A 23,482-nucleotide genomic window follows, 5' to 3' on the forward strand; every position below is an offset into this window, starting at 1 on the left:
TTGGCACATTATACCAATATGAAACTTAAATGTCAATAAATAATAAATATGCATCATCACTTATTAAATCTAAATAATTGAAACTGTAAAAAATTCTCAAAAGACGATAAATTAAAACCCAAAACCAACACATGGGGGATTCCATCAGACCGTAACTAGGTGTTACAAGAGAGGACGTTGCTGTCTTGAATGCAGCCTGACGTTCCCGGAACCATTCGTTTCGGCTAAGTATCTACGGTCATATTTTGATGGAGCACAGGCTTCGTTGAACGACATGGCGCGCCACCAATCATTCAAAAGTGAAAAATAATAAGGTTTTATTTAACCTTTTCATAAATATAACATATTTAGTGTACCTGCACTATCCGGTTTGACAGCGAAGCATTGGTAAGAACACAACAAGGTAATATTACATAAGGCTGCACACGTTTACTGAACATGTATGAATATCCATAACGTTATGTGTGCGTGTTTATTGTATGTATTGTGTATTTAGAATTTAAGGCATTTAAATGCATGACATCATAGACATACTGTGCTATCAATTATGAAAGCATATACCTATTACTAACAAACAAATCTGATGTAATCTAGGGATGGAGACACTCACCCAAAGTTCTGAGGTTCGCCTGTCAGTGGGCCAGTGTTTTCGCACATTGAGCATGTCCTCGGCCCAGGACGACGTTATCGGTGCTCTCCAAACACTCAACTCTCTCTTGGACACACAGGGGCACAATTCTGGCTCCTCTGTTCACCAGCAAGAGTTCAGACGAAGTCATTATACCCGGACACTCCAGTTTCTCATCAGTCACATCCAAGCAGACTGGCTTCACAACCTTACAGAAACCCAGTGCACTCAACTATGGGACCGTTTATTTATTCATGGTCCTCCAGAACAAGCACTTCTTGTTCTTATGGAGGGGATTGCACAATTAAGGCAAGTACTATGCTGTTTAAAGAAAAATAGCAATACTTTGTAGCCTAACTTTATTTTATTACCTATTTGCAGCCCTAGCTCTAGCCTGGACCACTTGCTGAGCATCACTGAGACCTTTCTTCAAAGTGGCCGGCTCACTGACCTACTGTGGTCCTATTGTTTAGGGACTGGCCCCGCTGACTCCCCACAATTCAGAGAGGCGCTGCTCGGACGTATAGCAGCCCTTCCAGACCACATGGCCAACAAATTACAACTTAACAACAGGACATTGTTTCTTCCACAGAATTATTACCCATTATTGGCTCGAGAGATTCTCACAGCTCTGGAGAGGACCTGTCAGGCACTAAAAGGTGACTGCATTTTTTTGTTATGATGGTTGTTTTTTCAAGCCCCACTACTGCAGTACATTTGTATTTTGGGCAATAGTACCTCAATTGGTAGAGCGTTCATCCACGATCAGATTTTTATATATTTTAACAGGTGGTTCTGACTGTTCTTTGACATTTGTTGCCCAGACCCTTGGAAAAGTTTGTATCCAGGGCCACAGTGGTATGTGTCTAAACATATTAACAGAACATCACGTTTTTTAACTTCTATAATTTAGACATCTTGTTTCTTTTTCAGGTTTAGTGATGGCAGTGCTGGCTCCACAGTTGTCAAAACACACTCGTACTGATATGGTGTGGCAAAGGGTTTGTTGGAAACTCACTGAAAACGTGCCACACCGTTGGACTGACAGTGTGCTTCCTCAGCTGGTGCAGGCTGTTCCCGGGTGAGACGGTCTTCGAACTTTGAAGTGTTGTAGGACTGAGCATCTGGTATTTAATTGACTAATGTTTATGTTTCAGACCTGGTGCTTTGGGCAGAATCATTGGAAATCTGGTTGTGTCAAATAAAAAGGCCCAGTTTGTGATAACTCATAAAATGTTGTTGTTACAATACAAATATGAGGTAGAAACCTGTTTTTTGTTGACCCAGTATTCTGTCACTCAAAATGATATTGTTTATAAAAATGTTGTGTTTTTCAGACACAGGTCCTTAGGGTTGTCTTGGGTTACCTTGCAGCAGACAGGGAACGAAGACCGCTGCTTCTACAAGTTTGTTTAATCATTTTTATACCTGATATAAAAAATATAGTTCTGTTATCATTCATTATGTTTCTTTGTAGGTATTACGGTCTCTCTGTCAAGCATGGGCCAATCCCAGTGCCGTAAGACATACCCCACTAGAACAACAGATGTATATTAGCAAGGCACTACTTCTTAGCGTTGGTTTGCTGAATGACTCTGAGCTGAAGGATTTACGTTCAGGTATACACTACCGTTCAAAAGTTTGGGGTCACTTAGAAATGTTTTTGAAAGAAAAGCACTGTTTTTTTCAATGAAGATAACTTTAAACTAATCAGAAATGCACTCTATACATTGCTAATGTGGTAAATGACTATTCTAGCTGCAAATGTCTGGTTTTTGGTGCAATATCTACATAGGTGTATAGAGGCCCATTTCCAGCAACTGTCATTCCGGTGTTTTAATGGTACAATGTGTTTGTACATTGTGTCAGAAGGCTAATGGATGATTAGAAAACCCTTGTGCAATCATGTTAGGACAGCTGAAAACAGTTTAGCTGGTTAGAAAAGCTATAAAACTGACCTTCCTTTGAGCAGGTCGAGTATCTGGAGCATCACATTTGTGGGGTTGATTAAATGCTCAAGATGGCCAGAAAAAGAATACTTTCATGTGAAACTCGACAGTCTGTTCTTGTTCTTAGAAATGAAGACTATTCCAATGCGAGAAATTACCAGGAAACTGAAGATTTCCTACAACGGTGTGTACTGCTCCATTCATAGAACAGCACAAACAGGCTCTAACCAGAGTAAAAAGAGAAGTGGAAGGCCACACTGCACAACTGAGCAAGAAGATAAGTACATTAGAGGCTGCAGTTTGAGAAATAGACACCTCACAGGTCCTCAACTGGCAGCTTCATTAAATAGTACCAACAAAATGCCAGTGTCAACATCTACAGTGAAGAGGCGACTCAGGGATGCTGGCCTTCAAGGTAGAGTGGCAAAGAAAAAGCCGTATCTGAGACTTGCCAATAAAAGAAAAAGATTAATATGGGCAAAAGAACACAAACATTGGACAGGAAGATTGGAAAAAAGTGTTATGGACGGACGGATCGAAGTTTGACGGGTTTGGATCACACAGAAGAACATTTGTGAGATGCAGAACAACTGAAAAGATGCTGGAAGAGTGCCTGATGCCATCTGTCAAACATGGTGGGGGTAAAGTGGTGGTCTGGGGTTGCTTTGGTGCTGCTAAGGTGAGAGATTTGTTCAGGGTAAAAGGGATTTTGAATAAGGAAGGCTATCACTCCATTTTGTAACGCCATGCCATACCCTGTGGACAGTGCTTGATTGGAGCCAGTTTCATCCTACAACAGGACAATGACCCAAAGCACACCTCCAAATTGTGCAAGAACTATGTAGAGAAGAAGCAGGCAGCTGGTATTCTATCTGTAATGGAATGGCCAGCGCAGTCTCCAGATCTAAACCCCATTGAGCTGTTATGAGAGCAGCTTGACCGTACGGTACACAAGAAGTGCCCATCCAGCCAATCCAACTTGTGGGAGGTGCTTCTAGAAACGTGGGGTGAAATTTCTCCAGATTAACAAATTAACAGCTAGAATGCCAAAGGTCTGCAGTGCTGAAAATGCTGCAAATGGAGGATTCTTTGACGAAAGCAAAGTTTGAAGGAAAAAAAATATTATTTCAAATACAAATCATTATTTCTAACCTTGTCAATGACTTGACTATATTTTCTATTAATTTTACAACTCATGGTGGTAAATAAGTGTGACTTTTCATGGAAAACATAAAATTGTCTGGGTGACCCCAAACTTTTGAACGATAGTGTATTTAATTTTTAAATCTGGTTCTACACACTTATATTGACCTGGCAAGTTGTAATGTAAAAATGTATTATTGTCAGAGTTGCTTCAGTGTTTGCTGGGAGGCATGCAGAGTCACCTCGACAGCAGCATGGTGCAGATTCGGCGCATAGGGATGGTGGTGGGCGAGTGCTTGAGCTCTCGTATGGATATAAATGGGATAAAACTCAAATTTGAGGTAATAATTACAGTGAAATTATTAAAATTTAAATCCATTGTTACCAGGTTTTTACTGTCTCCGTGCTTTAGTATGATGCAGATGACGATACACAGGAGCTCTTATCTTTGATGACACCCGCAACAGAAGATGATCAAGATCCTGAATATCCTACACGGTAAAATTTCAAGTCAATAGAGGGGCACTGACATTTTTACTGGTGGAAGGTCTACCACCTGCATGTCTACACTGGCAATGTAATTTCTTTGTTCCACTGTATTGCATTAAATCTGTTACATTTCTTCTTTTTTTTTTTAATGCAAAACATGCATACTGTGAGCGGGCTCACCTCTACGCAGCTCTTACTTACAACTTAATCTGGTGGTGTAAACTTTTTATCTTTATGGAGATACAAGTTTAATACAATACTGTGGAACATTCTAAGCGAAGCAATAAAATCTCCATGGAGACTTACTTAACCTTTTAAGTTCTTCTTTTTGCTGTATTTTAAACTTATTTAGTACACATTTTGTTTGCAGAATGGATTCACAAGACTTGTGTGAAGAGAAAACTTCTTCTATAGCTTCCCAAAATGAGTGCAGCCCCCCAAAATCAAAAGACTCTGATTTGGATAGGTGAATATTTCTCTTTCTCAAGAATTAGTACAGTTGTTTACCTGAAAGTGCTAAAGAAAGCGTTAAAATCTTGCAGTGATGATGAACTGACTCCATATGACATGTCTTGTGACCAAAAGCTAAGCCAGTCTTCCCCACCTCGCTACTTGCGTGACTGTATTGAGAGTAAGTTCTAAGATAAATATTAAAATCGCAATCTAGTTGACACTAACTCATCTCTCCTGATCCTCTGATGTATACTGTCAGTTTTAACTTCTTCTGATGATGCTGTACGGGTGGAACTCAGTTTAAATGTGGCTGAGAATTTGGTACGGAAAAACCCATTTGCAACCAAAGAGGTAAACATATAAAAATATAGCTTCTATAATTAAAACTATATGCTACATTTGAGCATTTTTTACAGTGAATTTTGTTTAAATACTACAGTATGTTTCCATTGCAGATTAGTGTCCAGATGACCAAAGTGCTGATTCACATAGAAAACAAATTCAACATTGATAACTTCCTAGCCCTTCGACAAGCAACAATGGTGGCACTCACTGTTACTGACTGTATACCTGTATGTATTATTTGTTATAATGTTACTGTGAATACAAATACATGTTTATTTGCTTTGTTTTTTCTTCATAGGTGAGTCAGTATTTGATTACAGAGTTTTATTCCCTAAACTATAGTCTTCGCCAGCGCCTTGATATTTTGGAAGTAAATAATCATAATAATAACTAATTGCTTTTTGCTGATTGAATGAAAAATAACAGTGTTTATTTCTGACTCATTTAGGTCCTTGCTCTGGCGGCTCAAGAGCTTTCAAAGTCAATCAGTAACAAAACAGACACTTGTATGAGTGTGGTCTCCACCTCTGATTTGACTCTGTACCCTGGTGATAACCCTGAGCAATGGAGACAAGTCATAGAAAAGCGCATTCAAAGCAAAACTAAGCGTCTAACAAAGGTACAATCTCTATTTTCTACAGCCAAAATAACATCTTTGGATTCCTATATTGACAATTTGTGTTTCAGGGATCCACTCACCCTCTCAAAGCTGCTCCAAACCGCTATGCCCCAGTTGCTGGTTATTTCTTCTTCCCTTTGCTCAGAAATTATGACAAGTTTGTTAAATTTTTTCATGTAATATTCTACACCTTGAGAACTTAGAAGCACTCATTGTCTGCTTTGTCTAGGCCACAAGTGACGTTTGACCTTCTGGGCAGTGATCACCTTATACTGGGCAGGTTGATCCACACTTTAGGTCTTTTCATGCACCTTGCTCTTAATGCTCCTGTAAGTGAACTATTATTTTTACTAATTAATGAAAATAGGGTGAAATCCTTGAAATGAAAAATTCTCTTGACCACAGGTAGCTGCACAAATGGGATGCGCATTGCTGGACTTTGTGTGGACTGTTCGGTATCACTCTGAGCAGTAAGTAGAAGACTTTAGACAAGAAAAAAAAACATTATACAGCATGTATTGAGTAAACTGTATTGTGTCTCTAATAGAACAGTGAGGCGAGGTGTCCTCTTTGCTGTGTGTGCAGTGTTTTTAAGCATGCCCACTCAAAATCTGCTGTTGGATCTTGGTGATCAGCTTTTTGAGACTAGAGCTTGGTTAGCAGGTAAGACTGTTGACTGAAATTAACGGTTAGTTAATCAGTAAAAGATTCCAAATATATTATGTATATGTATTCTATATTCTATATAATTCCAGAAAACAATGTGGCTATAAACAGTCAGTTCATGTAATTATCTTATTAATTATTTGTACATACACAAATATGAACTCACATAACGGAATACCATTTCTGGGAAATGGATGAGGAAAAAGGATGTCCTGTTCAACTTGCACTGTCCATGACGTGGCCCTCAAAAATAAAACATTTAGACTGGAGGAAATGACAATGTTACACTTCAGTGCTTCTTTATAGCCTTGTTTGTGTGATTATTTTCTAGATGTGGCTGAAGGGGATGCAGATTCTGACTGCCGTAATTTGGCAATACAGAGCCTGGTTCTGTTGGATAAGGGCCTTAAAAAACAGCTGCAAGATCCTCAAGCTCTGAGTCTTGAGTCATAACTTAGTCGGATTTGAATATGTCCTCATTGGAACTATTTACTGATGGAAATGCATGATCCCAGAAACAGTAGGATGTTCAATCATTTCCAGGTGCTGTGGATTTTTCATATCCTGAAGACAGCCACCCAAAGGAATAGCATGACACAAATGTTTTTCTATGCCTAATCCATTACAATAAACTATAACATATTGCATTTTGTATATTGTACAAAACTGAAAACCATCACATATTGTATTTTAAATAAAATCATTTATTGTTTTTAAAACATTTGCCTGCTTTATTTTATTATATAGTGCTGAAACATCACTAAAATAGGAACCTTCAGCTGGTTCTTAGTTGAGCAAAGAGCAGCTTTCATATAATTAAATTAATCTGAAAAGGACTGTGATTGCATGCACTGGCTAGAAGTTGACTAAACTGAAACCATAGACTGTGTATAAGACTATTTACAGTCTATGAATGAAGCGAACACTTCTCGGAATGACTCGTTATTTTCCGTAACTCCGCCCAGAAACCCCGGTGTTGTCAGGGGCAACAAGGAAAGACGCTCTGCCTGCAGCTAGCACTACAACAGAGGTTTGTATCATACGATTGAACCTGAAATACTCAAAGTTTATGAGAATTTCAATAACAAAACGATCGCAGGACAAACTAAACAAAAGATAATTTTACTACAGCCATAAAAAGCAGTACACTTTGCTTTTTTACGAGGTTAGCAATCTAGGCTATCATATCGGCTAACGGGCTAACTTATCTACCAAGCGCATGTAGCACTCACTACAATTATATATCGTTAAATGTATAATTCAAGTAACATATAAATACTTAATAACAATTGTATTGCACTAGATCAAAGACATACAGTGCACCCGTATATATTTTACATTGTCGATTGTGGACATTTTAAGACTGATCCTTTGATTTGACTTTTATTTATATGCAAATGCAAGCTTTGCTCTTTTCATATTTTTGAAGCTTCACGCCATTGGGGACATGGCGGTGTATTTTGACCACCCAATCGATGCCCCGGAGAGCAGTGGTGCGCCCATACAATTGACCTGGCACCCGGTCTCACCAGTTTTGGCTGTGGCATCAAATAGCCCCAGCTCTGGAGGCGCTGTCGATGTTTACATGCAACAGGTAACTGTTACACTTTAGATTTTTTTTTTGTTTGTTTGTTTGTTTGTTTGTTTGGTTTTTTTTTTTTTGCATATAGTATATATAAACAAAGACGGCTCATAAAGTCTCATGTCTTATTTACAGGGTGACTTTGTGGAGAAGTGTCACTTAGAAAGGTCTCACCGACCCACTGTGGTGCGTTGGCATCCTACAAAGTCAGTGCTTGCCGTTGGCTGGGAGAATGGAGAAGTTATTTTGCTGACCTACCCCTCTGGAGATCACACAGCCCTGCCCAGCACACATTTGGTCTCCTGCACTCTCCTTGAATGGAGTGGTCTTGGAAGCCGCTTAGTAACAGGTGACCAGGTAAGGGCGTTATTTGAATCTCACAGGTCAAGGTTATAAATGTGTTTTAGTCAATTAATACTTAACTCTGTACTGTATGGTTTTTTGACATTAAGAATGGAGTTCTTGCAGTATGGAATATTGATGGAAAGGGAAGACTGCAAGGAAATCATCTAACTAAGCATGAATACAAAATACCCTTATCCAGCTGTATATTTAAACCAGCAACACCTGGCGAGTAAGTTAAGTTAACTTAAGTTGTAATTATAATTTCATGAACATGATAAAAACTTGACTCTGGTTTAAGCGATGTGGCAATGCTTGCCCATGCATCTGTACGGGGGGATTCAAATGCTTTGGACAAGTTTGGTTGGAATAAGGCACCTCTCAAGATAGGCCCACAAGAAGAGCTTACATTTTATGTAAGCAATACATATGGTAAGTCTGAATCTTTGTCATTATTATTGGTTTAATTCAAGAGCATTGCCTGTAAAATTACTTCCTAATCATAATTCTCTTTTAAAAATGTCTATGTTTTATGAAAACAGGTACAGTCTATATACTGGATGAGCACGGTAAATCAAGTGAACTTTTGAGTGTGGAAGAAGCCATTCAACATATGTACTACTTTGACAAAAGAGACGTCCTTGCTGTGATCACAGAAACTATGGTACTCTCACAATACTCATTAGGACCCCCAGGAGGAGCTCAAGAGTTCATGAAGGTATTTTGCTTCTGTTTCCTTTTTTCTGAATACTATTTACTGCATACCATATACATAACTTTTTTTATACCGTACACAACTGAGACTTCAAATTTTCATTGGTATATTCTCTGATGTCTTCTTATTTACCATAATAGGTCAAATTGTGCAGCAAGTTGGGGCTGAATAACTACATTGCTTGGACTGACAATGGGCTTCTTATTACAACATCAGGGGATCAGACCATTAGGTAAGTACAGACCTGCTTACAGATTTTTAAGCTTGTCATAGCAATTATCTTGTGAATTCATCCATAGGTTGTGGGACCTTGAACGAGATGACAACTATGTTTTGTCTCTTGAGGAGGCTGTAGGCTTTGAGAGAGATGAAATTGTGAACTGTGTCACTTATTGTTCAGGGAAAGGTACACGAATTACGTACAAGAAGTTTTATTTTTTTATTTATTTTTTTTATCTACATCCTTGAGATCATATTTCCTATTTGTTATATTTTACAGAAATACTGGCTGCAGGTACCAGCTGTGGTCGCATAGCAATGTGGAAAATGGTGTTTCAGTCAGGCAGCACCAAGTCAGACAGTAAAATCCAGTGGAAGTTACAAGCTCCTACTGAAATACAAGGCAATGTCACACAGCTAGAGGTAATCTTTGAAAAATATTAATGCATTCTGTAATGCATTTTATGTTACATATTTATGATGTCTATTCTTTTTTTAGTGGAATCCCAACTTAAATCTTTTAGCTGCTAACAATTCCTACACTGCCCTGATCCTGTCTGAACATGTTATGTCAGCCCACTTCAACCAGCAGGTGGCAGCCGTCCAGGTTTCACCGACTCAGCTCAGTGTCTCTCGGTTCAATCCAGAGGTGCACTTGGCTCTGCAGTCAGACTCACATATCAAGGGTGTCTGTGGTACAAAGGTAAATTCACTCCATTATATTGGGATATTTTTTTTTATTATTATTTTCAAAAGAACCATTTTTGTAATCTATCCAATGAAACAGGAGTCACTGATAGTCTGGAGTGGCAAGCAGATTACTGTTTATGACATTTCAGAAATAGCCTTACGCACTTCTGGTAATATTTAAAAAAAAAAATAAAAATCTGTAATTCTTCAATTACTTGAAAACACCGGCTAATTTCTTTTTATTTTATTCTCTAATTAGGGTCATTTACTTGTGACTCCCATGTAGTAGCCGTACATGGAGAGAATCTATACACTGTAGAACCCAGTAGAGTCCAGATCCGTACACCCCAGGTTAGTAGAGATGACTCTAACTCCTACTCATGATGATGATGGCTATTCTAACATTTTTTTCTACTTAGGGCACAGTGAAGCAATTACTAACATTTTCAAAAACCGAAGGAAACCCAGTACTGCTCAGTGTGTGCCAGTCATATCTAATAGTTGGCACAGACACTGCTCACATAAGAGTATTTGATCTCTCCCGGAGGTAAGGGTGCATTTTATAGTTTTGATTGCATATTGTTTTAACAAATCAAATGTTTATTTTTGTTTTATAGAGATGCCAAAGCTCATTCAAGTGCCAAGAACCTGGCTGAGTTTATTCCCAATCTGGGAGGCTTGAGTTCAGTTAAGTGTAACGCAAATGGCAGCCAAGTCAGCATCCTTATTACACGGGTTAGTGGCTGTATATTAAAAAAAACAAACCCAAATAACTGGAGACAGAACCATAAACAGTGAACCTACTTTGTCTGTTCAGGTAAACGGAAAGCCAGACCACAAAGTCTACTTTTACGATGTTGAGATGGACACCATTACACACTTTGACTTCTTTAGTGGAAGACCCTCAAGTGGTATCACACCATCTGAAGAAGGTGACAGGTAATATTCATTGAAGTAATATTTTAGTTTTTCTATTTTGTGTGTATCATATGTAATTCATTTTAATCTATGCATTCCCTATGCATTGTCTCAGGCATCAGTTAGAAGGGACAGAGCTCAGTGGCCGCTGTCCCATTTCTCATTTCTGGGATGAGAGTGAGCCTCGTCTTTTCGTTTGTGAGACTGTGCCGGTCAGCTCTGAGAGTTCATCACCTGTTCCTGTCGATGGGGTAATGATGGCCAACATTACAAATGCCATGTGCAAATCTGTCTCAAATCTAATGGAGACGTTTGGTTTTGTTTCAGGCTGATGTTTCCGTGGTCACACTGTTCTGCACTCAGGAGCATGGCCTTCTATTACACGACTGCTACCTCAAACCAGCGGTTCTGCAGTCTCTCCTTGCAATGGATGTACCGTATTATTACTTCATCTGCAAGGTGAGAGCTGTGAGCTTCTCTGTAGATTGTTAATAATGCAGGTTATATGTAGTGCCTTCTTGTCATTTTATTTGTATCATTTATTTTCTGTGCAATTCTTTGTTTGACTCAATACAACCCAGCTGTTTTATCGGAGGCATAATGTCTTTCTGCCAGAAGTAAGTCAAAGTCAGTCATGTCAGTTGAGAGAACCTGCTTCCAGCAAGTGCGATTCTGCTTTTCGCAATAATACAATGTGTCCCTAGTACCAAACAGATCTATTCCCATATGTGTTTGTGTCATTTTGTCTTCTGTATTGGATGCTATGACATCTAATTACTGTTCAGTAGCACATGTGCATCTTGACGGTTGCCTCTCACACAATTTCTTCTATTAATCTGAATCTTATTTTCAGCCTGGGGAGAGGGATCCATCGTGCCAATCTGAAGCGATATCTCCACACCTTCACCTGTCTCCCAAAAGTCCCATTGCTCCAAAGATGGTGTCAAGACGAGCACTTCGAGACTTTGTGGGGCTGGAGAACTGTGAGAAAACTACCCGAGACGCCATGTTAAATTTCAGCTTTTACTTGACCATTGGGGATATGGATGAAGCCTTTAAGTCTATCAAACTAATTAAAAGGTAAGCACTCTTCACCTTTTCCATGATTAATAACAATACACATTCATACTTAAGCATGACTACATAGGAGTCTGTACACTTTTGTAGACTGGCAAATTCAGTTAAATCCTCATGTATGTTCACAGTTCAAATTTTAAGGCTGAAGGTTGAATTTGATTGAACAAATGACTGTCGCCTGTATCATTGTACTTTTAATAATTTCCTTTACAAGTCAGACCCCTATTAGTTGAAATAAATAAAATAGACCTCAGTAAATAAACACAGGAGGTAATGGTTATGTCTGTCCAATGCTGACAATACTAATGTAAGTACAATAATGTCTGTGCCTGTGTCCAAGTTCAAAGGGGATACACTTCTCTAAACATTTATGCAGTAGTACAAAAAGTAGCCTTGTCAGTATGGTCTAAAAGGAGTTCACTTCCCATTCCTATGCTCAGGTCACAAGGGCTGATGTACTTTGAGCTTTAGCATTTCCCATAAGGACAACAAGAACACAAACAAATAGGAAAGTTGGCCGGATATTCTCTGGTAGACTTTAATAGGTCTGATGACAGCTTTACCGCCGTCCTCATTCATGGCTATTTTTGCTGCTGTTTCTGTTTCAGCATTGTGCCCAATTCCCTTAAATCCCACCCAAAGGAATTGTGATTTCCTGATATAGTATCTGCAGGGATGAGTCTCAAATCATGTAGTTATTTTAGTTTCGATGTTATAGTAAAGTCACCATTTTAGAAACCCAAAATGTATTTATTCTCAACTCCTCATAATTCAAGTCTGAGTCCAGTCGTCAGCTCTTTCTAAGTTCGAGTACAAGTACATTCATAGCAGGTCATTCATAGTTTGATTAGTCACTTAACAGCAGTTAAAAATCTAAATATGAAGTCTCAAGAACATTAACAGGGTAAAAGAAGAGAAACCCCATTTGAACCTCAAGTTGAGTGTTCCCAGGGACTTAGAGCACCAGTACAGTGACAGTGCCCAGTATAATTAAATGTAACTTTAAGTTGTAATATTTTTGTAATTATGTTTTAGAGCATCAAATCAGAATTAAGTGAAATGCTGATGCTAACAAACACGTTTTGTTATTCATATGTGCATTTTGTCTAGACTAGGTAATGAAGATGATTAGACCCAAGATATCACAATATTAACAATTATAATATGTTTATTCTCCTGCTGTTCTTGAACTTTGCATTGCAACAAAGGAATTCTCCATTATGGGACAAACAAAGGTTCTCTTCTCTTTTTTAATAATACTCACAAAAGCATTTATATCTATAATTGTTTATATTAACTTAATTTTACATTATGTACCACCAACATAGGATATATATTTTATACACTTTTTTATCAGAGCATTAAATTACTTGAATTGCATTTACTATGTGTACAATACATTTGAATTGACCATGTTTGTATAATTTTCTAACATACCTTCTATGTTTAAGAAATTCCTATATTTAAAATGTATGAATAGTTTTCTTTTTTGTCAGTAAATTGCCACACTGGCCCTTCAGATCTATAAATTGTGAGGTAATGTGGTATTTTGACCCAGTATATTAAACAAATAACTGTTCATGTATATTCATTCTTATTTATATTAAAATATTCTAGTGGCCATTTTACTCAAAATATTCCAAATTACGATACATCAAGGTCCAGCTTGAGTTTCTCCAGGCAAGTTGATAATTCATTGGTGTAGTCCAAATGACATACTGTAGTTATCCACCATAAGATTTTAAAACTGAATCAACTAAGACTTAAATATATTGTTTATACATGCATAGTACTCTACTTTGTGCCTGAGCTGTGTTATAATCCTTTTCTATGCCTGTTGAGTAGTTGTGATATGCAGATTTGATAGTTCAGCTTAGTAGACTGCAGCGATTTGTACAGTGCGTTTGCTGCTAACATGGCGATTCCACATAGTCATTGTCTGGACGCGGATGGAAAGGAGATGTGAGCGAGCGACTGATGATGATGACGCTAGGTGCCATGCAGTCTTCACGGCGATGTAAAATGTTCCATATGAGCATGGCTGCAGCCAGTGTGGCCAGCAGACATGAAGCAATGTTCAGGTAGCACGAGTAGGACAGGTGCGTGTATGGGCCGATCCTGTAGAAGGTGACTAGTCCAATTACCAGCACCAAACCTAGACAGAGAGACAGTTTGGTTAAACATGTTCAGTTCACTTTTGCTTTCACGCTGTATTTAGCAGGAAGTCTGTAAGCGGCCTTTGTAAACATATTTCCTTTAGGGAACAAGCTTCAGAGATGTACAAAGGAAAAATATCAAACTTAGAAAGCTTCTTTCAGATGTATTCACTTTGATTCATGCTGTGAGGAACTCTTTGAGTGCAATCAATGAATGCCACACCACATTTGGCTCTTTGAACCTTGCCTTGTCCTATCTACTATTAATAAATATTTCCAAGTTGCGTCACTGTTCCTGATCTTGGTTAATTCTGTGGTAAAACCAGTCATCCAGAGTGGTATAAATTTAGAGTGAAATAATGAGTGGAAATGGACATGTTGGTGCCTTCGGATATGAATCAGTCTATTTCCTGGAGCGGTTTATTTGTGTGTGTACCTTTACAATCTGATGGTCATTGTTTTAGCGGAGGATGTGAAGACTGCGCCCCATGGATCATTGCGTGTGGATACTGCTCTGGGTGCAGGTCATGTTTAATCTGCTTGGGTCCTTCTCCAAGAATATGAATAATCTCCTCTGTAGCACTGAGCCAGGGTGGGCTGTGTGAACATTTGGATTTGGCACACACTTATCTCCCAAGGTTCCTTCCTCTTCTTCCTCTTTCCATCCTTCCTTCCCTTTTCTCCACACCCTGAGCTTGGGGTTAATCTATAACTGGACCTTGGATGTGATTTGTCACCACAAACTTGTAAAAATGAGGAAAAAACTTTGCTCCCCATTCCTCCTTTTTATGGCCATGTATTTTGTCTTAAAACATGCTTGACCTAAAATTTGGCTTTTGACATTTCAGAATTGTGTCCATTCACAGACCACATTCCGGGCTTATCCAGAGGAGACTGATGCCATGGTTCAGAGAGGCGCATAGAGAGGGGATTGTGATTGTAACGCTAGAACTATTTTGACATTCTTAAAATGAATGAAAACATTCACAGGAAGGGGAATAATAGAATCTGCCAAAAATATAACATCCATTCACGTTGATAGGCCATTGACTAAGTAAGAAGCAGGCCTATTGATACTTTGCACCTGATATCATCAACATTCCTTGGGGGTGTGATGTTAACTCTAGTCACTACCATATCAGAAGTTCTATTAGATTTTAATCGGATCTTTATTTTAACACAAGCTGACCAGAAAGAGTTGACTTAGTTGGAACTACTGTACAAGAGGTAAGATTTGTGCTGTTAAAAAGATTCTTTCACAAATGATTACAGTCATAATATATCTAGCATTAGCCAACAGGTTTTCAGTTTGTCACTCGGACCTTTTTTGTTGAACAACAACCGCTAAACTGGACCCTGAATGTTTGTACTGATCACAGGCTCCTGAAAGTGGATTGTTTAAATCTATTTTGTCTGTTTTCAGACTACCTTTCTTGGCAGTGTTTGGTAATGTATGTATTGTGTCACCTTGGAAACTGCTAGACATTCCACCCTACAGATACGTGTAGAGCACCCCCAGCATGACGTCACTACGAAGTGTCAATTCTTCTTTTTAAAAGCCTTCTCTTTTAAAATTAGAGTTTTTTTTTTTTTTACTTACTTACTTAATATCTATATATTATAGATATTTGTAAGCAATAGATGTGGTCATGCTTTCTACTAACATGTATTTTGTAGACTCATGCCTTTTAAGGTGAAGTTCAAAATTTGAAATGTTTGGTCATTTGGTTTTTAGGTGTATGTTTGACTAGTTCCTTACTAGCTTCACTGATTTTCCATTACTGTTGAAGAATTATTCAGAAGTAAATTCTTAATTAGATGGACATGTCTCTTATGAAGTATTATTGTGATTTGGGCTCTTGTTCTTCAAGGAGGGTGGTGGTGTTGAGTACTGGATAGCTGTGTAATGTTGGGTGGGCCACCATCCTCAAACTTCCAGAGATAAAAGCTGTGCTGCTGGTGAGGACAGTCTGATAAAGAGGAGATTCTTTATTTGCTGCTGATGGCGGACATTTTGTAAACACAGACATAAAAGCTGGGCCAGCTTATCAGAGCGGAGGCTTTCCCACCCTCTTGTCGTGTGTAGCACAGCCACACACTCTAAACACACTGATACACAAATATGGCAGCACACACAAACATACAACAGTCCAAACTGTCTTTCCCGTCTGTGCCCCTCCCCTACTTTTCCTTCTTGAGCGTGGCCCTTTGCATAACAGGTAGTCACAGACATTTCCTTGTCCTGAGCAGGGATATCCTGGCGCCCGATAGTCGCTCTCTGGCCCACTGCAGCTCAGCCCCATGGATTTTACACTTGGACTAAATATAGACCCGTGTGGACCTCTCAATATTGTGCCACACAGATACAAAGTGGCAAAGGTCCAATACTGAACAAAACATAGTTCCTAAAATGGCACAGGGACAGCCCCTACAACTTTACTTTGGAGAAAGGTATTTGGTTGTTGTCTCTGGGTGCTTTCCTCTTTTGTATTTTAAAACATTCTATTCCATTTTTAGTCTTGCTTTTCCTAGATTAAAACAAAATAAAAATGGTGATCTATGGTATGCTAGTTGATGAGACTCACTTGCGAGCTGGAAGAGTGCAGCGATGGCCTCCTCCCACCACTGTGACTCCTGTGTGACGAAGGGCAGCTCCATGAGGCCCAGGAGGAAGATCAGCTGACCAGCCGTCAGAGCCATGGTGGCCATCAGGTTACAGGCTCGCATCATGTCGAACTGCACTGTGGGCACATGACGGACACTGTTATTCTCTTCATCACTACAGTCACTGTAAACTTCACATTTACGAATGGATTTATTTATTTTAAGGCCCTAGTAAAACATGAATCAAACTGTATGCATGCAACAATCGCTTTATCATTAAATGATCACAATCTCATAATGACTAGTTATTGAATTGAATATACATTTGAACATTGTTTATAATGCTAAAGTGCATGTGCACTGAAAAGTATTTGCTGACACTTACGTTTGACAGTACTGCGTGATTCTTGGTAGCCTGCAAAGTCTGCCCCCCATCCCAGCCCCTCACACTGTCTTTGGGCCCCGTGCTCTTTGCGTCCAGCCTGGAGCTCCTCTCTGCTTCTTTCCACTCCCATTGGGCACATCCTCCACAGACCCACGCTCCTCTTGCGGCCGTCTTCCAGAGCCTGCAGCACCCAGCTGGGGGTGAAGGCTGCCACATTGTTCAGCACTAAAGAGAGCAGGGCCACTGCCACCGCAGCTGCCACCAGCCTCTGCACAGCCATGGGCCGCCGCACGCCCGCCACCTCTGCCTCTGGTCCTGCCTCAGACAGCAGCTCCTCTGGGCGCTCTTCTGAGGCCTCCTGGTCCGTCTCCTGTCCCCCCGCCACTGCACTTTCTACTGGCTCCAGCAGCTTTGTGGGGCTGCTTGCACACAGATGGAATGGATTTGAGTCCTTAAGTTGCCCTAAAGAACATCTCCATCCATTGTCATGGGGAGGTGAGACATGCAGGTCCTTAGCCCTCTTCTTCAGACAGTGCTGCAGGCTCAAAGGGGTTTGTCCAGCAGGTAGCTTGGTCCATTCCACTGGCTCGGGCTGGCTGCAGCTTCAGAGTTGTCTTGGTTTTTGTTGGTGCTCTTTGATCCTTAGTCAATCTGTTTAAGTCAGTGCAGTGCTGATTCAGCCTGCATTTTTTTCCTTTTCAGGCAATGTTTTTTCTGATATCTTTTGAGCTGCTCCGGAGAACAGATGTAAAAATAAATAAAATCTTGTGCCAGGAGTGAACAGTTCTAAGTTTGTCTCATAGTCCAAGGATCTCCTGCTGCCTAGACCAAAGCTCCTGCCGTCCTCCTCCTTCAGTTTGTGTCAGTCGTATGAGTTCTGTAGTAGAAGTATGCAGAGGCACATTCCATCACTGGCTCACACACCAGTTCCCAGTCTCAGCTCCAACGCGTGCAGCCGACTTCTAATGGAGACTTTAAAAATGTGTGTGAGTGTGTTTGTGTGTCTGTGGGAGAATGTCCAAAGACCCCCTCTTAGACGTCACACTTGTGTATTCTTTTGTCTGGAGCCCAGGGGGCGTTTGCTGGAGTCCTCTTTCTCATGTGCAACAAACATATTGGCAGCCTCAGTCGCTCTGCTACAGGATGTGTTTCCTGAGAGGAAAGAGGATGGGAAGAGAGGCCAAATGTAGACCTGTTCTTCTCTTGTCTTTCCTTTTGTGGACTGCTAGATCTTGCCGCTTTGTTCAGCTGGCCCTGTATTTCCACCTCAAACTATGCAATTTTTATGTTTTCTGTGTCCATGTATGGAATTGGTTGGGGGCTTGTTTTCATTTTACTTCATCTATATCTCCCCCCTTTTTTTGGCCCCTAAAGATTTGGGCTATTTCCTGTTGCCTAACTTTAATAAACATCCACATCTGTATCAGCTAAAGTAAGGAGGTAGGAGGGGGCACAAATATGGAACAGATGGCTCAGGAATCTTGTATCCACAGCAATGGTTTACGTCAGCAAAGAGAAGACTGAACATAAGAACACATAGTTTGATCAGATTTCAAAATTCATCTGCCATGTTATGCAAAATCACCTTTAAAGAGCTTTTAAACTTGTCCTATATTTGAAGCTTGAGTGGTCCTATTTTCATCCACCCCTTATCTCCGCCCACGTCACTGTACTTGACTGATTCCAGGTCATATATGTTGGGTTCCAATAGGTCACGTAGCCACTTTCCAAAGATAAAAATTTCTTAAATGAAAATTTGCTGCTTACTACTGTGAAATGCTATGAAGAGGTGGGCCCTATTACTTCTGCAGTTTTAAACAGGAACTTAATTGACCTGTTTCTGTTATCAAGCTGTTTTAGATAACTATTGGAATTTACAATGATGAAATGGAAAATGAAAATATTATGTTATACTTCAATACTATGTACCTGAAAAAAGCATCTTATATATATATTATATTTTTCCAGGTTATATTACATTTGGGGTTTATTTAAATTCCATTGTTAAATTCCATTGTTCCTTGGTGAAGAAAGTGAATTCTTTTTGCCCCTTTGTCTTTTCTCTTCAGTGCAGCAGTATGGGAAAACATGGCGCGGATGTGTGTAAAAACCCGGCGCTTGGATGTGGCACGAGTTTGCCTCGGGAATATGGGAAATCCCAGAGCAGCGAAAGCTTTGAAGGAGGCTGAGGTCGAGCCAGAGGCTGAAGCACAAGTTGCAATGTTAGCCATTCAGCTTGGCATGTTGGTAAGACATCAAAACACTTACATTGTATGTCATAAATCATTTGATTCCTTAATGGTATATCTAAAAATGGCATGTCCTCTTGCATTCCACCATACCAGGGGACTTCCCGCACCAATAACAATTATCTTTTCCCCTCATCTTTTCCTGTCCCCCTACAGGAAGACGCTGAGAAGTTGTACAAGTCCTGTCAGCGATATGACCTGCTCAACAACTTCTACCAGGCCTCAGGAGACTGGCTGAAAGCTCTGGAACTAGCAGAAATGCATGATCGCATCCACCTGCGTACCACCTACTACAACTATGCAAAATACCTGGAAAGTGTAGGGAATAAAACACAGGCCATCACATTGTAAGTCACAAAATTATATTGCGTTATGTTAAATGATCACTCTTTTTAAGGTTTCAGCAACATTTCATTTTTTACAGCTTTGAGAAATCCGAGAGCCACAGGGTTGAAGTACCAAGAATGCTTCAAGACGACACATCCTCTCTAGAAATTTATGTGAACAAAATGAGAGACAAGTAAGTCAACCGGAGATATCGCTGCCTACTGATCTGATACATTTTTCTAGATTAAAGCTAATAGCCAGGAACACCAGTTGGATCACTTCATCTGTATTTTAAACTGTGGAATATCTAACTGCAGAACTGTTGATGGAGTTATAATTCTTCAGTTAATGAGGCACTAAATGGTCATGTAATTGTACTTAACGGACCACTCATCGCCTAGTGGTAGTCCAAAGTATCACAGTTCCACTGGGGGCCTGACTTCTCTCTGATCATTCTAATCATTGGAACCCAAATCAGTGGATTTCAAACTTTTATATTATTTTATATTTTGTATAATATTCAGCTTTCCCAGTACAATTTGATCTGAATTTGGACTTTATCAGACCTAAATTAGGGCTAACGATTAAAACACAAAGGAAGACAAAAATATTAATACATTTTTCTCTAAATAAAACTTAACTTAAAGCTGTATAGAGCTTAAAGATGTATAGAGCCTCGCGTGTCACAGTTTGGGAAACTTTTTTTTATGGGGCCTAGAAATCCTACTCTACTTTTCCCATTGCAGTATTAGACATATGCAATTGATGTACTTCCTTCGCTTTAATTTCAGGAATGTGTACAAATGGTGGGCACAGTATCTTGAGAGCCAGTCGGACATGGATGCAGCACTACGCTTCTATGAGTTGGCTCAGGATTACCTCTCTCTTGTTCGAGTTTTCTGCTACATGGGAAATATTCAGAAAGTAATAACAATGTTCAAAATACTATGTTTTAAATTCACAAATGACAAACACAATATTGTAACTTATCAGGCGTCTGAGATTGCCAACGACACAGGGGATAGGGCAGCGTCCTACCACCTGGCCCGGCACTATGAGGGACATGACGATATCAAACAGGCTGTTCACTTCTACACACGAGCTCAGGCGTACAACAATGCCATACGGCTTTGTAAGGTACAGTTCATGCATGATGTAACTCTGTCTTTAAATTGTGCTAAACTAAATGTAATTTGAAACATTAATTCATTAACTTCTTTGAATAGGAGAACAGTCTGGACGACCAGCTGATGAACCTAGCTCTCCTCAGTAACCCAGAGGATATGATGGAGGCTGCCTGTTACTATGAGGAGAGAGAGACACATATGGACCGAGCAGTGGCTCTTTACCACAAGGTCTGTCAAAGAGCATGTTTTTGCCTGTCCACAAGGGGGCACTGTTGAACTACATCTCATGCTGTGCATCTGTTCTATAGGCTGGTTATGTGTCAAAAGCCCTGGAGCTGGCCTTTGCCACAGAACAGTTCTCTGCTCTGCAGCTCATTGCAGAGGGTCTGAATGAGGGTTCAGACCCCGCGCTGCTGGCACGCTGCTCTGACTTCTTTATTACACATGCCCAATATGAAAAGGCTGTGGAGCTATTGGTAGCAGCTAAGAAGGTACAGTTCAGCATGATGGTAGGAAACAGCACAATGCTATATGTTCTATAACACATGTCTGATGTCATCACAGTATCAGGAGGCACTGGAGCTGTGTGTGAGCCAGAACCTGGACGTCTCAGAGGAGCTAGCAGAGAAGATGACTGTGACCGAGTCAAAAGACATGTCTGAGGAGGCCAGGAAGGAGCTGCTGGAGAGGATAGCAGACTGCTGTATGCGACAGGGCAACTACCACCTAGCTACCAAAAAGTACACGCAAGCAGGGAATAAGCTAAAGGTAACACACTTCCATTTATTATTATAATAATCAGACAACATGTTTGTATGAATTAACAACAATGTCCTTAATCAAATACAGGCTATGAGGGCTCTTCTCAAATCTGGTGACACAGAGAAAATCGTATTCTTTGCCAATGTTTGTCGTCAAAAAGACCTTTTTATTTTGGCCGCAAACTATCTTCAGTCTCTGGACTGGCGCACAGATCCGGAAATTCTCAAAACTATCATTGGTTTCTACACTAAAGGCAGAGCGCCAGAGCTGTTAGCGGGCTTCTATGAAGCCTGTGCACAGGTAACCATGATCATACAATGCACATTGTAATCGAGTGGATTTTTTTAATTTGACAGCATTAATACAAAATACTTTTTATCTTTTGTTTAGGTGGAAATAGACGATTACCAAAACTATGAAAAAGCACTTGATGCTCTGACTGAGGCCTATAAGTGCCTTTCAAAAGCGAAGGATACTTCTGAGAAACAGGAAGTCAAATTGTCAAACATGCAACACAAAATCACTTTAATCAAGAAGTTTGTCCATGTGCGCAGGTAAGCCCAGTCATGCTATTAACAAATTTTATTATTTAAAAAAATACATGTTTAGAAATATTTGAATGATGGTTGTAGGTTGTATGTGGAGAACGCTGCAGAGGCTGTGCGTGTTTGTGAAGCCCTGTTAGAAGAGCCGGACTTAGACCCAGCTGTCAGAGTGGGGGATGCTTTTGGTTTCTTGGTGGATCACTACTGTCAGCAGGGCCAGTTCCAAGTGGTAAGGTACTTTATTTATTAAATCATTTCTGACGAATCATTTCCCTATTTTTGATTGTAATCTTTACATGTACTGTTGCAGGCCTACCGCAGGTTAGAAGAGTTACAAAAACTGTTGCCGTCCCAAAACCTGCGGTACTACATCAACCCAACCAGTCTGGAGGCCCTGCAGAGAGAGATGGGCGTGATCCTAGACCACTCAGAACAGAAAGTGATCATGAAAGATGACGACGAGGTCATGGAAGAGTTAAATGAATCTCACTCATGACTTCTGACTTTTAGTTTTTATGACAATTTTATATACGTGACTTCATCCTCCATAGAGTGAATAAGCAATGTGACAGCTGTCAGTGTAGTTGAGGTATTTCTGGTAAACTTTAAACTGACAGAAAAAGTGCTATCTCTACACATAATCTTATTTCATTAATACATTTGTTGAGTATACCATAGCCCTCCTATGATTAATGATTCTGGAAAATAATTTTGTCTTTTCTGGAGCAGACTGGTACACACTGATCAGGACCAATTGTTGCCTTATCTATTTGATAGGGATTAATCACTGTAAATACTGTGAAGGCTTTTGTATGTGGCTGTTATCATAATGTAAATTGGTGCCATTTTTACATTTTGTAAAAAGAAGTTTTATCTTTCCTCACCTGACTGTTTTGGTGTGCAAAGAAAGACAATTGTGTAAATACTGTAATATGAATAAATGTTTGTATCCTTTTTGTCTGTAAAATATTTTTCATTGCACATTATTTACCACCCACAGGCTTAGTAGGGTTGAGCCTGGTTAGTACTGGAATAGGAGACTGCTGTCAATACCAGCTGCCACAGTGGGGCAGCAGTGACTCAGTGATAAGAGCACATTCTCACTCAGATCAATGAATACTGCCATTGTGCTATTGGGCAAGACACTTCACTCCTCCTTTCCTCCAATGTCCATGTACGCTTGTGTATGAGTGTGTGTTTGTGAGAGTGAATGTGTCCCCCACCAAATAAACAATAAAATCATATTTTAAGAGGAAATGGATAATAAGGCATTATCATGTTTTTTGTGAGACAAACTGAGGTCATATGGGATGATGGGGCATATTTTTTATTTTTTCCACTACAAATGATTAATTTATATTATATTAACACAACACTATCCAGTCTTTACAAGATTTTTCATTATAAAGTTTTTATGACCATCTAACTATATAAAAGGAAATATGCATATAAATTAATGTTCATTCAGATGCATTATTAATTTAAAACATAT

At 39.7% G+C, this 23,482-nt stretch overlaps 3 protein-coding genes across 6 annotated transcripts; 2 read left to right on the forward strand and 1 right to left on the reverse strand.

Moving 5' to 3' along the window:
- Positions 1 to 249: 249 nt before the first annotated feature.
- telo2 (TEL2, telomere maintenance 2, homolog (S. cerevisiae)) lies at positions 250 to 7,011 on the forward strand. 3 transcript variants are annotated; one of them, XM_055150474.1, is made up of 22 exons: positions 250 to 403; positions 595 to 937; positions 1,010 to 1,287; positions 1,418 to 1,486; positions 1,562 to 1,709; positions 1,786 to 1,888; positions 1,966 to 2,034; positions 2,106 to 2,247; positions 2,705 to 2,761; positions 3,925 to 4,061; positions 4,133 to 4,218; positions 4,580 to 4,675; positions 4,752 to 4,840; positions 4,922 to 5,013; positions 5,118 to 5,234; positions 5,306 to 5,377; positions 5,456 to 5,626; positions 5,695 to 5,783; positions 5,856 to 5,955; positions 6,032 to 6,096; positions 6,174 to 6,289; positions 6,624 to 7,011. In XM_055150474.1, the coding sequence occupies exons 2-22, from the start codon at positions 597 to 599 to the stop codon at positions 6,743 to 6,745; spliced, it is 2,559 nt and encodes an 852-aa protein (XP_055006449.1). In that variant the 5' UTR covers positions 250 to 403; positions 595 to 596; the 3' UTR covers positions 6,746 to 7,011. The 3 variants fall into 3 exon arrangements, with proteins under 3 accessions (XP_055006449.1, XP_055006448.1, XP_020779855.2); XM_055150473.1 differs by having other exon boundaries at positions 250 to 387; XM_020924196.2 differs by lacking the exon at positions 2,705 to 2,761 and having other exon boundaries at positions 250 to 387.
- A 211-nt stretch (positions 7,012 to 7,222) lies between these two features.
- On the forward strand, positions 7,223 to 22,957 carry ift140 (intraflagellar transport 140 homolog (Chlamydomonas)). Of its 2 annotated transcripts, XM_055150453.1 has the most exons (31): positions 7,223 to 7,322; positions 7,722 to 7,886; positions 8,010 to 8,231; positions 8,327 to 8,448; positions 8,518 to 8,648; positions 8,759 to 8,785; positions 8,873 to 8,934; positions 9,072 to 9,163; positions 9,231 to 9,337; positions 9,431 to 9,573; positions 9,650 to 9,853; positions 9,938 to 10,010; positions 10,100 to 10,191; positions 10,260 to 10,387; positions 10,458 to 10,575; positions 10,658 to 10,779; positions 10,874 to 11,009; positions 11,086 to 11,217; positions 11,612 to 11,838; positions 19,050 to 19,227; positions 19,386 to 19,576; positions 19,654 to 19,749; positions 20,348 to 20,480; positions 20,550 to 20,693; positions 20,783 to 20,911; positions 20,992 to 21,174; positions 21,248 to 21,451; positions 21,533 to 21,745; positions 21,836 to 21,999; positions 22,078 to 22,219; positions 22,301 to 22,957. In XM_055150453.1, exons 2-31 carry the CDS (start codon positions 7,740 to 7,742, stop codon positions 22,484 to 22,486), a joined length of 4,248 nt encoding a protein of 1,415 aa, XP_055006428.1. In that variant the 5' UTR covers positions 7,223 to 7,322; positions 7,722 to 7,739; the 3' UTR covers positions 22,487 to 22,957. The 2 variants fall into 2 exon arrangements, with proteins under 2 accessions (XP_055006428.1, XP_020780016.2); XM_020924357.2 differs by having other exon boundaries at positions 8,759 to 8,934.
- Positions 13,000 to 18,009, reverse strand: tmem204 (transmembrane protein 204). Its single transcript, XM_020924218.2, has 3 exons — positions 16,981 to 18,009; positions 16,577 to 16,732; positions 13,000 to 13,990 (listed from the first exon to the last, which is right to left on the reverse strand). Exons 1-3 carry the CDS (start codon positions 17,258 to 17,260, stop codon positions 13,746 to 13,748), a joined length of 681 nt encoding a protein of 226 aa, XP_020779877.1. The 5' UTR covers positions 17,261 to 18,009; the 3' UTR covers positions 13,000 to 13,745.
- Positions 22,958 to 23,482: the final 525 nt, after the last annotated feature.

This window comes from Boleophthalmus pectinirostris, unplaced genomic scaffold (assembly GCF_026225935.1).
Source record: "Boleophthalmus pectinirostris isolate CB_2022bp ecotype Guang Dong unplaced genomic scaffold, ASM2622593v1 HiC_scaffold_14, whole genome shotgun sequence".
Lineage (NCBI taxonomy): Eukaryota > Metazoa > Chordata > Actinopteri > Gobiiformes > Gobiidae > Boleophthalmus > Boleophthalmus pectinirostris.